Source organism: Gymnoscopelus braueri (assembly GCF_963280865.1).
Source record: "Gymnoscopelus braueri genome assembly, chromosome: 22".
NCBI lineage: Eukaryota > Metazoa > Chordata > Actinopteri > Myctophiformes > Myctophidae > Gymnoscopelus > Gymnoscopelus braueri.
Window position 1 is genome coordinate 40,543,317 of NC_137624.1, and position 17,218 is coordinate 40,560,534.

Here is a 17,218-nt window from a genome sequence, read left to right on the forward strand (position 1 = left end):
CTTTCAAAGTGCTAAAGAGCGCAAAAATATCTTTATTATATATTTTTTATTATTATTTTTGTCAATCTTACATAAGGAATTCTAGACAGTGAAAATCAAGTTTCTCCTCAAATTGGGGACCATTGAAAATGATCTGGTAATCTACACAAACATTAAGAGCCAAGTGAAATGGGATAACGAGGGTTTAAATCTCTGGCAGAGACAATAAATCAAGTGTCAGCAAAATAAAATGACAAGGGAAATGGCAATATGAGTACAATTAGCTATCTTTTCACAATTTAGATGAAGGGCTATTTATCTGCAGAAGCGGTCATTACAAATTATTGTAAAGTGAATCCAACACATCTATTATGAATCATACTTGCATTCCATCAAAGCTAATCAGATAAAAATTAGTTGCTCTCCACACACACTTTTATGACTACAACTCATAAATACAATCAATCAGATATACAAATATTTGGATAGATTTATTTTTTAATGACATTTCAGAGGATGATTTAGTCCTGTATCCTGCAGTTCTGTAAACCTCTCCTTGTGTGGATGAACTCACACGCTTCGCAAAGAGGGGAAAAAAAACAGACTGAACTGGGAGTTGAACCGGGAGAAGACCCTGACAGAATATGGAGGTGAAGGTTCGCTGATGGACAATAAATATCTTAAATGAACAAACAAACAAACACCACAAAACGTGTCGTCTTCTCCCCCTCGCGTTTGTGATTCCGAGATGCTTCGTTGTGACACCCCCCCCTACAGGGTTGGAGGGAGGCCATCTCAGGAGAAGGGGAAACACAGCAGACACTGCACTATTTAAAAAGTCCATTAAATTGGACACAAAAAGCTATATCCAGTTGATAAAGGGAACACGTAAGAACCACAAATGCATGTACACAATTGTACAATAGGAATAACATAGGTGCCGCTTTCATTTAGTTTAATTCACAGTCATACAAAAGTAAAACTAGGGCCTTAGACACAACATAAGGGAGGACTAAATTAGGACCGAGGAAGATCTTCATCAATTAACAGTTGAGATTTGGAGGGCTGGGGGGGGGGGGGGGGGACTCAATCCCAGTTGTCACAAATACATTACTCTATAGTATACTGGTTATGTCTATATGAACATACCCTGTGTGTATACTTGTAAATGCATCCATGACACAAAGAGGAATAAGCCCTTCTATCTACCACAACACCTTACCTGTAAAAACAAAACAAAAAAAACCCATGATCTTGCTGTTTGATAATGATGACCAATATGGTTGTGTTAGATGAGGGGACGGGGGGGACGGGGGGGGGGGACAGGAAGGGTCCTTCAGAGAGAAAGCTGTATGTCCATGTGCTTCACTTTCCTCCCAGGCAGGATATCATTCATTCAGTCTGTTTACAGTTTGTCTGTCTGTCTTGTCTGTCAGAGGAGCTTTTCATTCACTTCAGCACTGGGTACTGCCTCTGACCGCCCAGCCGACCTGTCCGCACTCCTACTCCTCCTCCTCCTCCTCCTCCTCCTGACGGAGCACTCGTCTAGCCAAAAGAAACCGCAGACAAACAAATAGATCAGGCAATGTAAAAGGAATAACTTAAACCAGGTGTCTTCAAGGTTTTTCAGGCCGAGGACCCCTTAGCTGAGAGAGATGAAGCAAGGGCCCCCCCAGCTACATATTGTATAGAATTGTGTTGCAGATTAAACGTTTTCATAGATAGCTTCATAGATCTTTTCTTGCGTATTTTTAGACAGTTAACCTTTTAACACAAAGATTTGTCAGACCCCCTGTAGTTACTCTGAGGACATACGACAAAAAAGCGAGAATAGCCTACTGTACCTACGAGCTCGCAACACATTGTGAGCTTGTAGAACTGCCATTTAAAAAAAAGAATTGCAAATGCCCAAGACCCCAGGTTTAAAGTGGTTGATGCCATTTCTGGTACTAATATGGTAAGGATATCTAGTTTTGAAAACAGTTGTTAATCAATCAAGATGTTTTTTATTGGCATTTTCCCTAAAATCACGAATGACACTAAGATAAAGTCAAGAAGGCGTCCCACACATGCAAATCCTGATCAATTTGTTCCCAAGGGAGGGTAGAAATGGAACGAATATCTACTACTAATATAATGATATGACATGCATGTCTGAATGTCAGAATGTGTATACATGTGATCTTGTTTGTCTTTGATAATACACAGGTAACAAAGGCAAGTGTACAAAGCATACTGTATAGCCATATCACCACGTTTAAGGTTTCAGTGAGGTAACGAGGGTCAGTGTTATTTTCCGATCGATTTCCTTACCTGTGCAAATTGGGCGGGGTTATAGAAGGTCACGCCTCCAGCGGGAGGAGCTCCCTGGGCAGGTTGACTCTGTTAAAAAAACAACAGGTGGAGTGTTACAGCGTTCCCTGGCCATCCAAGTGCTTTGTTTTGTGGGTGAAGATCTAGGGTGACGCTTCCACATTCTGCCCCATGGTGCGAGTACAGTAATGAGGAGACTGAGGGTGCGTCCGTAAATACGCTCCGACAGCGCTGGAGTGCACCTGGAGTGCCGTCTAGTCGTTCAGTCTAGTCTGAGCACTGAATTTCGATTTCTTTTGTTATTTAGTTAACCCATTTAGACCGGGTAAGAATCTGTGTCATTTTTAGATTTCTTTGGCTATTCAAAAATAGCAGATCTACAAGCTTGTAGATCTGCTATTTTCTTTTTTATGGTGATTTTTTTTGCAAATCTTTGAATATATATATATTTTTTAAAGCAAACATTTGTAACTCAAATCTTTGCTTCTGGGGATTCTACAAATGTCTTCTAAATCCTAACAGTTTTTTGAAAAACGTATGTTTCTATATGTGGTTCTCAAACCTTTTCATGTCACGGACCCCCAAAATTATATGTATTTGGCCACGGACCCCCATCTCAAAATACTTTGTAATAGGGTCCCCCAGAAGCAAAGATTTGAGTCAAAAAAGTTCCCTTTAAAAATATATATATTCAACTATTTGCTAAAAAAATCATGATTTTTCAAAGAATTGCAGCTCATAGTACCGCACTGAGCTTGTATATCTGCTATTTTTGAATAGCCAAAGAAATCTAAAATGACAGAGATGCGTTCCTGGATTGAATGTTAAATGTTATTTAGATAGCATGTTGTTTGTTGAACAAACAACATGTTACGGTAGCTATGCTAGGTTTGATGTTTAACCGGTATCCCAGTTTCTTTGAAGCACTACATTGTCTTCTTTGCACTCTACTTACGTGACTATTTGTCTTGTTGTTGTCGTTTCTAGACTAGGGCTCATGCTTGCTCTGATTTTGCACTTGGAAGTCACTTTGGATAAGAGCGTCTGCTAAATGCCTCAATTGAGCTCTCAAGAGCGCACAATGATCGCTCCGAGTGTAAAGCCGGGTTGTCCAGAGCGTCGGGACAATGGAGTCATTGTAAAATGAGATGGTTGTGGCTTGTCTGGTACTCTATATCAGTGGTTATCAACCAGTGGTCCGGGGACCACCAGTGGCCCTTTATGGGGTTCCAGGTGGTCCCCAGCTAAATGATGGAGAGTTGGTAACCAAATGGACCATTATAGATATTTAACTCTTGAGAGTGTAAAATGAAACCAAATGGACCCTTACGGGTCCATTTGGTTTCATTTTACACTCTCAAGAGTTACATTATTGTTAAACATCTACTTTACTTAATTTACAAGAAGTCTACACAATTAGAGGATGTAAAAGAATTGTTTATTTTGATCAATGTTTGCCTGTCATATCTCCTATGGTACCAACATCAATACAGCATGGAATTGTGGACAAAATCGTATCCAAAGATAAATATTCTAAGTTTTGGGTTCCGAGAGTCTAAATGTCATCAAACGGTGGTCCGTGGCTCAAATGCCGAATAAATAATGGACCTTGATATGAAAAAGGGTTGAAAACCATTGCTCTAGAGTGTTGACAGCATTCAACACGCATCTACATGCAACAAAAAAAAAAAAGGTAATAATCATGTTTATATACATGGAATGAATTTAAGTACTATTGATAGATGAAAATGACGACATTAGTTAAAGAGCATCTCTGACCATTCGTAAATGTATTATATAGATATCAGAGCGCTCTATGACGTCAAAACCAGAGTGCTGTGAAATCGGAGCAGGTTCACAGAGCGTATTTATGAATGCACCCAGAGGACAGAATATTTTGTATGATGTGACATAAACATCTTATACAGTGATTCTCAAACTTGTTCATTTCAAGGACCTCCCCATAACTCAGAGTGTACAAATGGAACCAAATGGAACATTCCATTTGGTTCCATTTGTACACTCTCAGAGTTACAGACCTGTTTAACCCATTAAGACCTGGAACGCATCTGTGTCACTTTAGATTTCTTTGGCTATTCAAAAATAACAGATATACAAGCTCATAGCGCGGCACCGAGTGAAAAACTGTTAGGATTTAGATTTTTTTAAAGAATCGCCTCAGGTCTTAACCCATTAACTGCCAGAGGTATTTTCATATTTTTTTAGCCAGTGCCTGAGATTTTTCATTGAAAAAAAAAAATGTACTCAGGAGCCGAGATAAAGATTTTTTAAGTTTTAAGTTAACAAGGAAGTGGATAGGAGTCTAGATCTTCGAAAAAATATATATGTTTTTTAGTTCACGTAGATCTACGCGACTGGCACGTGGCAGCTTTAAATAGGTTCGCGTAGATCTACGTGATTGGCAGTGAATCAGTTAAAGGGTTAAGAGTCCCTTATGGAACCCCCTCAAGGAACCCTGAGGGTCCGTGGACCCCCACCTTGAGAACCACTGCGCATTAGACAAATGAAGTGACGATGACAGGGAGTCGTTGGATCCTCTAGGGGGCAGTATTCACGTGTTTTAGTAAGCATGCGAAGCACTGTGGAGGGTTAACGTCAGCATGTGCGGCCGTGACAAACAGCAAGGCGGTGGTCCTGCAAAAAGTCTCCAGCATGGTTCACTCTATGACTATGGACTCATTGGAATAATAACCTACAATGCCTATTTTTGAGCATTTAAAAAAAAGTTTACAAAATGTACGAAAATAGCCGATTTCCATCCGACACCGTCCTAGAGAAAGAAGATGTAATAGGGCTTAAAGTGCTTTAAGAAATAATCATAATAAAGAGATAGAGGAATAGAAATAGAGGAATAGAGTTCTGAGAGTAGCGCTGGAGACAAACAGGCAGGTTTCTTTGGCTGAACTGGGAAGCAGTGGTGGGAAAAGTACTCAAATGTTTTACTTAAGTAAAAGTATCAATACTGCACTGTAGAAATACTCTGTTACAAGTAAAAGTCCAGAATTCAAAATTTACTTGAATAAAAGTACAAAAGTATTGGCATCAAAATGTACTTAAAGTACCAAAAGTAAAAGTACTAAATATTTGAAAATAGCAGATCTACAAGCTCACAACGCGTCGCGATGCGACGCGTTGTGAGCTTGTAGATCGGCTATTTTCAAATAGCCTATGTATAAAATAGAGCTAAAGTGGTTAATGTATGTTTCGTAATATCATAATTTATATCTACAAAGTAACTAAAGTTTTCAAGTAAATGTAGTGGAGTAAAAGTACAATATTTGCCTCTGAGATGTAGTGGAGTAGAAGTAAAAGTATTGGAAATTGGAAATACTCAAGTAAAGTACAAATACTTCAAAATTGTACTTAAGTACAGTACTTAAGTAAATGTACTTAGTTACTTTCCACCACTGCTGGGGAGTGAAGCATGCTTCTTCTCCTGGGGGTTGAAGATGAAGCATGCTTCTTCTTCAGGGGGTTGAAGATTAAGCATGCTTCTTCTTCTGGGGGTTGAAGATGAAGCATGCTTCTTCTTCTGGGGGTTGAAGATGAAGCATGCTTCTTCTTCTGGGGGTTGAAGATGAAGCATGCTTCTTCTTCTGGGGGTTGAAGATGAAGCATGCTTCTTCTTCTGGGGGTTGAAGATGAAGCATGCTTCTTCTTCTGGGGGTTGAAGATGAAGCATGCTTCTTCTTCTGGGGGTTGAGGATGAAGCATGCTTCTTCTTCTGGGGGTTGAGGATGAAACATGCTTCTTCTTCTGGGGGTTGAGGATGAAGCATGCTTCTTCTTCTGGGGGGTGAAGCATGCTTCTTCTTCTGGGGGTTGAAGATGAAGCATGCTTCTTCTTCTGGGGGTTGAGGATGAAGCATGCTTCTTCTTCTGGGGGGTGAAGCATGCTTCTTCTTCTGGGGGTTGAAGATGAAGCATGCTTCTTCTTCTGGGGGTTGAAGATGAAGCATGCTTCTTGTGGTGGGGGGGGCATGCTTCTTGGGGTGTTTGTGGGCTGTGGTTGACATGTGGGTGTGAGGGCGGAGGTGAAGCATGCTTCTTGTGCTGGGGGTTGGGGGGGGGGAATGTGAAGCATAGAGACACACGGTCGACTCCAAAAAAATTCACGCTCACAATTGAGACAGCGCACCCACTCGGGTTAAGGGAGAACGGTGATGTGTTTCACATTTAATTTGGGTTACCCATAATGTTACCAGAGCAGAGGGGAGACGGCAGACAGACAAGCAGTCGCATTCAGTGACATCACAGTCTTTACGAGCGCCGACTTTGAAGATCCCGACTGACTGTTCATGTCAGTCAGTATAAGGGCTTATATTAATGTTCTATGTACCTTGGAGCTCCAACGGTACATTAAAAATGTAAACGTGGTTTACCGTTGTTGTATTAACTTACCTGAATGTAGTTGGGGAAATAACCCAACTAAATGGCCAGGTGTGACATATCCTGACATTTTCAACTACCTAGTGAATTCTCCAAGTTAGTATTAATCGAAAAATAATAAGTCTCGCAAGACGCCGTTTGGAAGAAGGAAGAAGCGACAATTTCCCAAAATAAATAGCCTAATATAAATGAAACACAAACGTATCCGGGTATTGAAAACCTCAAGGGATGCGTCCGTGACGTATATACCATGCGGCCACTTAAACTTCAGATTATCCAATGCTAGCACTTTTGACACACTGATTGAGCATATCATAGTATATTGTTGTATATTGCGGTGGCAGTTATGTCACATTAAAAAGGACAAATAAAACAAATGGGACACTTTATTAGAACACCAAAAAAAAAATATCGCCACAGCCTCTGTAATCAACCAGTGAAACTACGGTATTTTACGATGCCTCTCAGAGGGATTGCATTGACAGCAGTAGTACACCGTTCTCCCTTACCACGAGTGGGCTTTCGATTGTGGGCGTGAATTTGTAGTCGCTAGGCCTGACCTCGACTAAGTCGACTAGTTGACTGGTTAGTCGCGGGGGGTCCGAGTCGACTACGTGTCTCTTAGTCGAATCTAGTCTTTTTTTTTTTTTAAGGGCCAAAAATGATTTTAATAGTTTTTTTGGCCAAGTCTACACCTGCAACCACACGTAACTTCCACTTTAATCTTCTTATTCCTCGTCTTTGTATTGGTATTGTTTGTGTTGGAGCGCCTCAGTACGGCTGCAGAGTTCATGTGCAACCTCTTCCAGAGAGAGATAGAGACACTAGAAACTCTGCTGGAGACACAAAACAAACTGTGTAGACTTGGCCCTTTGAAATAAAATGTATTTTGGCCCTAAAAAAAAAAGTTTTTTTTTCTTTCTTTTTTTTCTTTTATATTAGTCGACTGCCAGTCGACTATTGGCAATTAGTCGCCAATTAGATTCGACTAAACAAATCCTTAGTCGGGGACAGGCCTAGTAGTCGCCCGTGTCTCTCTAATATGCTCCTTTGGTTTGTTTGTGGGCTGTGATCGACATGTGGGTGTGAGAGCGGAGGTTGGGGCGATGCGGCCCAGCTAGAGGTACCTGGTTTAAATGCTGACTCACTTCACGTGATAAAGAGCTCATTGAGCTAGAACGAGACAGCTAAAGACAGTAGGAGGGGGGAAATAAACACAAAAAACCACAAAGCCAGATTAATCATCTCTCCCATGCACTGGATTATTAGGCCTGCCTCCACTCTCCACCACTTCACATTGAAAAGCAATAAAATCAGCAAAATAGCAAAATAATGATTTAGGCCAGCGGTTTTCAACCAGTGGTCCGGGGACCACCAGTGGTCCTTGAGGGAGTACCAGGGGGTCCCCAGCGAAATGAGTTGACATAGCGTCACAATCATTTTTAACCACTTAGCTTTGGCTATTCAAAAATAGCAGATATACAAGCTCATAGCGCCGAGTGCCACGCTATGAGCTTGTAGATCTGCTATTTTTGAAAAACCTTGAAAAAGTGTGCATATCTTTGAATATTTATATTTTTTTAAAGCAAAAATTTACCGATATCTTTGCTGCTGGTGGTCCCTGGCACAAAGCATTTTCAAATGGGGGTCCGCGGCCAAATGTATAACAATTTAGGGGTCCTTGGCACGAAAAAGGTTGAAAACCACTGATTTAGGCCAAATGGATAAAGATGAAGAGAATCAGATTATTTTACTGCCAATGGTGCAAATTATTATATTATTTGTTATCCCGTGCAATTTCATGATTATGAGTAAAGATTTCAAGTGATCATGCAAGCATTCACACAATAAAATCTTCCCTTAACCCATTGAGACCTGGCATTATTTTACACTTTGGCTATTCAAAAATAGCAGATCTACACGCTCTGTAGATCTGCAAAAAAAAAATTTAATCAAGAAAATTTGTGCAAATTAATATATTTATATTCTTTTAAAGCGAACATTTTTAACTAAAATCTTTTGCTTCCGGGGGTCCCTGTAACAAAATATTTTGAGATGGGGGTCCGTGGCCAAATTCATATCATTTTTGGGGGTCCTTGACATGAAAATTTTTGAGAACCACTGATATATAGAAACATACGTTTTTTTCAAAACTGTTAGGATTTAGAAGACATTTGTAGAATCGGAACCTCAGGCCTTAATGGGTTAAAATTGCGGACTCACTCTCATTCTCTCTCTCAGTCTTGTTAGGACAGTCAGGTTCTCAAACATTCTAATTTCAAAGACACCCCCCGTTTGGTATGCGTTAGGCCACGGACCCCCATAACTCTGAGAGTGTGCACATGGAACCAAAAGGGTCCATTTTGTACACTCTCTCTCAGAGATACAGATCTCACGTGTAAGGGTCCAGCTATCTATAGGGTCTAACTATCAATCATTTAGCTGCCTGGGGACCCCCTGGAACCCCCTTCAAGGACCCCTGGGGGTCCACCCCCCCCCCCCCCCGGACCCCTCTCTTTGAGAACCACTGAGTTAGGAGCTAATAAGTGTCATGTGTTTCAATGGAGGGCGTGATGGTACTAATGGACGTTAGGGGGAGCAGACGAGCTCACTGCCAGCTGAGCGGAGCACGGGTGGTCTTACCTCTCCAGACTGTGATCCGTCGGGCATCGGGGGGCCCTCAGAACCAGGGGGTAGCAACGTTGGGTTGAACATCTAGGGACAACAATGACAAGAACCCATTAACCCATTAACTCATTCAGTGCCACTGGACGTCTAAAACGTCCGTTGTAATAAGCCCTGTGCCACTGGACGTCTAAAACGTAAAAAAAAAAAAAAAAAAAAGTGGAAGGGAGTCTAGATCTTCGAAAAATCATATCTCCTTGGTCTTTGGGTCAAATTCTTTTTTTTTTGCCACCGTCAGTGGCAGTATTGGTTAATTACGTCAGAGGCAGTGAATGAGTTAAAATGTTTTCTAAATTCTAACAGTTTTTTTAAACAAATATTTTAAAAAAGAATTCACGATTTTTCAAAAATAGCAGATCTACAAGCTCATAGCACGGCACTCGGTGCCGCGCTATGAGCTTGTATATCTGCTATTTTTGAATAGCCAATGAAATCTAAAGTGACACAGATGTGTTCCAGGTATCAATGGGTTAAAATACCACCCAACTTCATAAGCTTTTGTATGTTACTTGATTAGAGTATGGCTGATCGACTGGCTAGTTTCCCCCCCTCGATATTGTGCAATGTGGTTGCAAAATGGGTGCAGAACACCTTACCTAACCTGACTGATTCCTACCGTACAAAAAACTAATCTGCAGTTCAGTGTTGATTTCCTCGACTAAAACTATGACGAAAAATGTTCCGTCGGCTACCTATTTTCACTGACGAAAAATAGATAAAAACTAAATAAATAGACTGTATGATGACTAAGACTAAGACTAAATATATTGACAATTTCGTCAACAAATAAAAACTAGACTAAAATGTAGTGGAGAAGAGATCCAGTAGAACTAGAAGACAAGTCATTTTATGTTTGGTTGCGCTCGGGTGTTGCGCTCTGAAAATAGCAGATCTACAAGCTCACAATGCGTCGCACTGCGACACATTGTGAGCTTGTAGATCGGCTATTTTCAGCATGCAACCAAGTGTAAAATCAGCCATTACGACGCCATCAAAGCACCGCCAAGATACATCTTAGTCGACTAAATCAACTGTAGATTTAGTCGACTATAATCTTAGGATATTTGGTCGACTAAAACTAGACAAAAACTAAAACATTTCAGATGACTAAAATATGACTAAAACTAAATAGAATTTTATGCAAAAGACTATGACTAAAACTAAATCAAAATTTGCTGTCAAAATCAACACTGCTGCAGTTGTTATGCACATAAAAATATTTTTCCAGAGGAATATCCATGACGGAAAAAAACTGCATCAAAGGTTTCCAGGTTTTCGTGTGAGAACAGACATATTATGCTGTGCTTTTCCTAGATCTCCTTGTGATTTTATTTGAGGATATGTAAGGATATGTAAATCGAAAAGTTGTGTAGTCTCTGTACTAGCCATAATAAGTGATGTGATATTCTGCCATTACAATAAACAAGAGTAATGAAGCACCTGGGGAACAGCACTGGGGTTTGGTGCATTCTGCTCCTGGTTTGCTCCATCGGGGACGCTTCCTTCCATAGGCTGCTGATCATCTGGAGCTAATGATGACACACCAAAGAATAAGCAACACTTTATTGTAAAGACTGTATAATGACGCCGCCACCCACCCACTGTTGAAACAATTCAACCCATTACTGACTTCCGCTAATGGGCTTTGTTGTGGTTGAGCCGCTGAGTGAAGAAAAACTGTTGTAATGAGACTTTCTGTCAGTCAGTCTGTGTATATGTGAGGCTGTCTGTCAGTCAGTCTGTGTATATGTGAGACTGTCTGTCTGGGTATATGTGAGACTGTCTGACTGTCAGTCTGTGTATATGTGAGGCTGTCTGTCAGTCAGTCTGTGTATATGTGAGACTGTCTGTCTGTCAGTCTGTGTATATGTGAGACTGTCTGTCTGTCAGTCTGGGTATATGTGAGGCTGTCTGTCTGTCTGGGTATATGTGAGGCTGTCTGTCTGTCAGTCTGTGTATATGTGAGACTGTCTGTCTGTCAGTCTGGGTATATGTGAGACTGTCTGTCTGTCAGTCTGGGTATATGTGAGGCTGTCTGTCTGTCTGGGTATATGTGAGGCTGTCTGTCTGTCAGTCTGTGTATATGTGAGACTGTCTTACTGTCAGTCTGTGTATGTGAGGCTGTCTGACTGTCAGTCTGGGTATATGTGAGGCTGTCTGTCTGTCAGTCTGTGTATATGTGAGGCCTGATCTCGATGTCCGCACTCAAGGACTTTGATTCCTGTTCCCTGTCATTCCACAAGGGCTCAGGGCTGTCCCACTGAACCCTTAATAAGGCTGCATTGCAGCAGACTTTGTTCTGAGCCAATAGACCACAGTTCTGTTGCGTGACGTTAAAACCAGGGGAAGCCAGGAAAAGTTGTACAGTACATGCCAATGAAAACAAATAATTCATAGCAGCACTGTGTGTGCAGTTGTCCTACAATGACACGATGACGATAACACGGATGGCGTTAATTCAAGTCTCACCATTCAGCGTTCACAAGGCAGGTGCTGAAGTGGCTCAACTAGGTTCTCAAGGTTAATATGTTTTAATTTTTTATGTTAACACTGGTGTTAAAAAAAACTAAGACTTGTACTTCAAATGACAAGGTAGGTTAAATTTACAGAACCACCATATTGACATGGACACCATACAAAGCTTATTTGGCTGACGTACATCTTTGAATGACGCCTTATAGATATTATATAATAACATACACACCTGCACCGGGCACAAACAGATTGGCTGGCATGCACATCGGTGCCAGAGGAGCAAACAGGTCAGCGGGGGCGGCCATTCCACCAGGCCTAGAGGTTCTACTGGGGTTCAGTACATCCACGTATCTGCTCTTAGTACCTGAGGAACGAGGAACATGGCATCACTGTCAGGCAAAAAACCTTTTATCTCCTTATTTCATACTTACTTTATACAAAAGTAGCAAAATAGGCATTCTCCAAGTTCACAGCAAGTCGCATGGAGACACGCTGTGAGCTTGGAGATGGCCATTTTCACTATTTCTGAAACATTTGGAAAATGTTCGCATAGAATGGCATGCCCAAAACAGAGGCACCAGGGTGACATTGTTTATGTCCGTCTGCGGGGTGGAAAACTCTAGGTACCGGACGATTCGATTATATTCCGATTCAGAGGGCTACGATTCGATTATATTCCGATTCAGAGGGCTACGATTTGATTATATTCCGATTCAGAGGGCTACGATTTGATTATATTCCGATTCAGAGGGCTACGATTTGATTATATTCCGATTCAGAGGGCTACGATTCGATTACATTCCGATTCAGAGGGCTACGATTCGATTATATTCCGATTCAGAGGGCTACGATTCGATTATATTCCGATTCAGAGGGCTACGATTTGATTATATTCCGATTCAGAGGGCTACGATTTGATTACATTCCGATTCAGAGGGCTACGATTCGATTATATTCCGATTCAGAGGGCTACGATTCGATTATATTCCGATTCAGAGGGTTACGATTTGATTATATTCCGATTCAGAGGGTTACGATTTGATTATATTCCGATTCAGAGGGTTACGATTCGATTCCGATTCAGAGGGCTACGATTCCATTATATTCCGATTCAGAGGGCTACGATTCCATTATGTTTCGATTCAGAGGGCTACGATTTGATTATATTCCGATTCAGAGGGCTACGATTTGATTATATTCCGATTCAGAGGGTTACGATTCGATTATATTCCGATTCAGAGGGTTACGATTCGATTCCGATTCAGAGGGCTACGATTCCATTATATTCCGATTCAGAGGGCTACGATTCCATTATGTTTCGATTCAGAGGGCTACGATTCCATTATGTTTCGATTCAGAGGGCTACGATTCCATTATATTCCGATTCAGAGGGCTACGATTTGATTATATTCCGATTCAGAGGGCTACGATTTGATTATATTCCGATTCAGAGGGCTACGATTCGATTACATTCCGATTCAGAGGGCTACGATTCGATTATATTCCGATTCAGAGGGCTACGATTCGATTATATTCCGATTCAGAGGGCTACGATTTGATTATATTCCGATTCAGAGGGCTACGATTTGATTACATTCCGATTCAGAGGGCTACGATTCGATTATATTCCGATTCAGAGGGCTACGATTCGATTATATTCCGATTCAGAGGGTTACGATTTGATTATATTCCGATTCAGAGGGTTACGATTTGATTATATTCCGATTCAGAGGGTTACGATTCGATTCCGATTCAGAGGGCTACGATTCCATTATATTCCGATTCAGAGGGCTACGATTCCATTATGTTTCGATTCAGAGGGCTACGATTCGATTATATTCCGATTCAGAGGGCTACGATTCCATTATATTCCGATTCAGAGGGCTACGATTCGATTATATTCCGATTCAGAGGGCTACGATTCGATTATATTCCGATTCAGAGGGCTACGATTCCATTATATTCCGATTCAGAGGGCTACGATTCCATTACATTCCGATAATTGCGATTTGAGATGCATTGCGATTAATTCACTTCCATTATCTTTTATTGATAATAAAAAACAAATGGAAGAGATGTGTCACTGTCAACTGGAAGGTTATATTTGCCGACAGCAACGATTGCAGAAAACCAACAAGTGCTAATCTATATAATACCTGCTTTTCTGGAGAACATGTTGACACCACCCGGTGGCCCTCCGGGTCCGCCCGGCATCTGCATGGGAGACATCTTAGGGAACGAGGGAGGGGGCGGAGGGGGCTTGTACTGGGGAAGGTAGTTCAAAACGGAAACATCAAACATGGTCCATCTAAAAACAGCGGTTTTCAACCTTTTTCGCGTCAAGGACCCCCACATTAGCCCAGGGACTGCCATTTGAAAAGATATGCCAGGGACTCAACCATTTTGATTTATTGGGGGTCCCAATCTACACTGTAGTATCATCATCAGTGTTCATTTAACACATTGGGTGCCAAAACCATATATATACGTTTTTTGAAGAAAAAAAAAATAATAATTTTTTTTTCTTTAATTAAAAAAAAAGAATTGTTCGAAGATTTAGACTCCAATCCACTTCCTGGTTAACTTATGACTTCAAAAGCCTTTATCTCGGCTCCTGTGTACTTTTTTTTTTTACAATGTTAATTTAACTATTTTCAACTGGCTGCAACTATGGAACGGATTACCGAATGTTTTTAAATTTTTTCCCCCGATTGTACGAGACCTGTATGTGTGTAATGAGGGGATCACTGTGAGGACGGTGATCACTGAAAATATTTTGTGACTACTTGAAAAAGGTTCAAAAATGGTAAAAAATCCCGGCACTCAACGTATAATATTTTAATAAACCTCTGGCACCCCAAGTGTTAACTCTGAGAGTGTACAAATGGAACCAAATGGACCCGTTAGGGTCCATTTGGTTCCATTTGTACACTCTCAGAGTTACAGACACACAAGGTTCAACTTGGTTCCTAACTATTAATTTGTCTGGGGACCCCCTGGAACCCCCTCAAGGACCACTGGTGGTCCCCGGACCACTGGTTGAGAACCACTGATCTAAAAAGATCACTAATGACTTCAGGCACTGTTTCACCAAACATAAGAAAAAACAGATTTGCTCATAAGTTATTATTATCAGGAAAATAACTGACCTCCTCCGCGTCAGGCTCGTCTTGGTTCACCCACTTCTGCTTCTTCTCATCCCACACGATCTACAAATGAAAACATTCATTACCATGAGTAGCATTCACAGATGTTTTTCAGAAATGTTTTGAATGTGAAATAACATCCACTGGTAAAAGCTCACGTTAAACTCACAGATTTATTTTTGTCGTCCGGCAAGTGAGCTTCATTCTTCCCCTTTCTGAACCAGCCCAGCCAGCCGCCACCTCCTCCTCCACCACCTCCAGCCTGCACAGTGAAACATAAGATGCTTCTCAATTAGGGGTGTGCCGATATATCGTATCCCGCGATATATCGCGATACGTTTTCGTGACGATATGTATCGTTTTTGATTTTTTTTTTTTTACAATAATAATAATATCAGGCATGCAAACAGCCCCGAGGTGAAAAGGGTGACAACATGTTTTTTTTCAGGTCAGGTGTCACACTATTGCCCTATTTGGATTCAAAACGGCTATTGTAGCTGAAAAGCTACAAGTTTGCATGTCCGAATAATGCAAAACAGAAATATTTGTTTGCATTTGCTCCCCCCCCCCCCCCATATATTTTCATAATGAAAAAGTGCCATATATCGTATCGTATCGATGTCGTGAGCCCAATATCGTATCGTATCGTTTCATGAAATTAGTGTATCGGCACACCCCTATTCTCAATGGAACAGCTTGCTTGGAATTAACCCATTGTGTGTATATGTGCTTAATGTCCTCAAAGTCACGCATCCAACAAGCTTTGAACTGAGTAGATTGGACCTTCCGTTCCAGAGCTTATGGCCAAAACATCTTGAAAACGGCCACTTTCGCCGATGTTCGATCGCCGATGTTTGATCGCCGATTTTCGGTCGCCGATTTTCGATTGAGTTTTGTCAAGTCGCCCGTTTTTCTTTAATGACACGGGCTAGGAAGGTCGGACAGCAACACAATAGATACCAGAGTAAAGTTAACTTTGAGCTTCAGCCAACACATCCACTGTCATTTCCGTCTGCCTTACCGTTAGGCCACTAGGGGCAGCAGTTGAAAGTTATTTTTTGGGGGCATTCGTTTCTTTTTTTTTCACAGAACCCGAGGCTCGGCCCGGCCCGACTAATTAGTAATAATTAGCACAGATTTTAGGCCCGGAAAACGGCCCAAAAAAACGTCGGGTCCGGCAGAATTTGAGAACTCTAATACATTCACACAGATATCCTACCTTTTTAGGCGAGATATTCTTGTTCTTTTTGGGCTCCTCTTTGCGGGGCTGCTCTGGGATGGAGGGCGGAGGCGGTGAGGGATGTTTGATGGACGAGTTGCTCCGCTCTCGCCCCCCAGAGTGAGCGGACGACTCGGATGTGGTTCGAGAGCGGCGACCTGGAACCTGTAGAAACAACGGGCAAAGAAAAACTGGTTTGCACGCCATTGTCACATGACCAAAATTGTCCAATCGACAAGCTCACAACGTGTCGCGTTGCATCAAGCCTAAAGACATCTCACTAAGCTGTCTCTACTACACCATTGGTTCTCAAAGTGGGGTCCGGGGACCCCCAGGGGTCCTTGGGGGGGGGGGGGGGGTGGTTCCAGGGGGTCCCCAGCAAAATGTGTTAATATAGCATCACAATCATTTTATCTACTTTAACCTTTTATACTTTGGCTATTAAAAAAATAGCAGATATACAAGCTCACAGTGCCGCGCTATGAGCTTGTATATCTGCTATTTTTGCAAATCTTTGAATATATATATATTTTTAAGTGAACATTTGTAACTCAAATCTTTGTTTCTGGGGGTCCCTGGAATAAAATATTTGGAGATGGGGTCCACACACAGCCCTCATACTGGGCAAAAAAAGACTTAAATTGACAAAGGAGTAATATTGCCTCGTCCCGAAAACATTAACCTGGATCTAAATGCTTTCGTATTTACCACTGTATGTGTACTAAAATAGGACTGCACCACATTTTTACGAGTTGTGGATACTATAAGAAATTACTCTCAAGGGAACACATGGCACTTTACCTAAAAAAAAATTACTGAATTGTGAATTAACACTCGGGAAGCTAGGTACTGTTCCCTGAGAGAGAGATTAGAAAGGACCTGCAAACAAGCACAAAACAAATAATTTTGTGGACTTGCTATGCTTTGAAAACAGTGTGAACACTGGCGGTATTATGACTTGTACTGTATGTCTGCTCAGTGAAATCTGAAAA

The 17,218-nt window shown here is 41.3% G+C and overlaps 2 protein-coding genes across 6 annotated transcripts in view; one reads left to right on the forward strand and one right to left on the reverse strand.

Moving 5' to 3' along the window:
- LOC308078454 (prostaglandin G/H synthase 1-like) overlaps positions 1-5,346 on the forward strand; it is a 48,035-nt gene extending 42,689 nt beyond the window's left edge. Inside the window, exon 12 of the transcript XR_013932520.1 lies at positions 5,226-5,346. The gene's annotated coding sequence lies outside the window, so the exon portion shown is untranslated. The remainder of the gene's footprint in view (positions 1-5,225) is intronic.
- The window catches only part of sec16a (SEC16 homolog A, endoplasmic reticulum export factor), a 54,784-nt gene continuing 37,567 nt past the window's right edge, over positions 2-17,218 (reverse strand). For 2 of the 5 annotated variants that reach the window (XM_080419619.1, XM_080419618.1), the window contains 10 exons: positions 16,227-16,391; positions 15,177-15,269; positions 15,011-15,070; positions 14,018-14,126; positions 12,091-12,225; positions 10,827-10,915; positions 9,345-9,416; positions 7,829-7,888; positions 2,293-2,361; positions 2-1,524 (listed from right to left, as the gene is read on the reverse strand). In XM_080419619.1, the coding sequence (XP_080275745.1) occupies positions 1,429-1,524; positions 2,293-2,361; positions 7,829-7,888; positions 9,345-9,416; positions 10,827-10,915; positions 12,091-12,225; positions 14,018-14,126; positions 15,011-15,070; positions 15,177-15,269; positions 16,227-16,391 (948 nt within the window). In that variant the 3' untranslated portion in view covers positions 2-1,428. Of the gene's footprint in view, positions 1,525-2,292; positions 2,362-7,828; positions 7,889-9,344; positions 9,417-10,826; positions 10,916-12,090; positions 12,226-14,017; positions 14,127-15,010; positions 15,071-15,176; positions 15,270-16,213; positions 16,392-17,218 lie in introns of those variants that run through there. The other 3 variants (XM_080419620.1, XR_013932518.1, XR_013932519.1) reach the window with 3 other exon arrangements.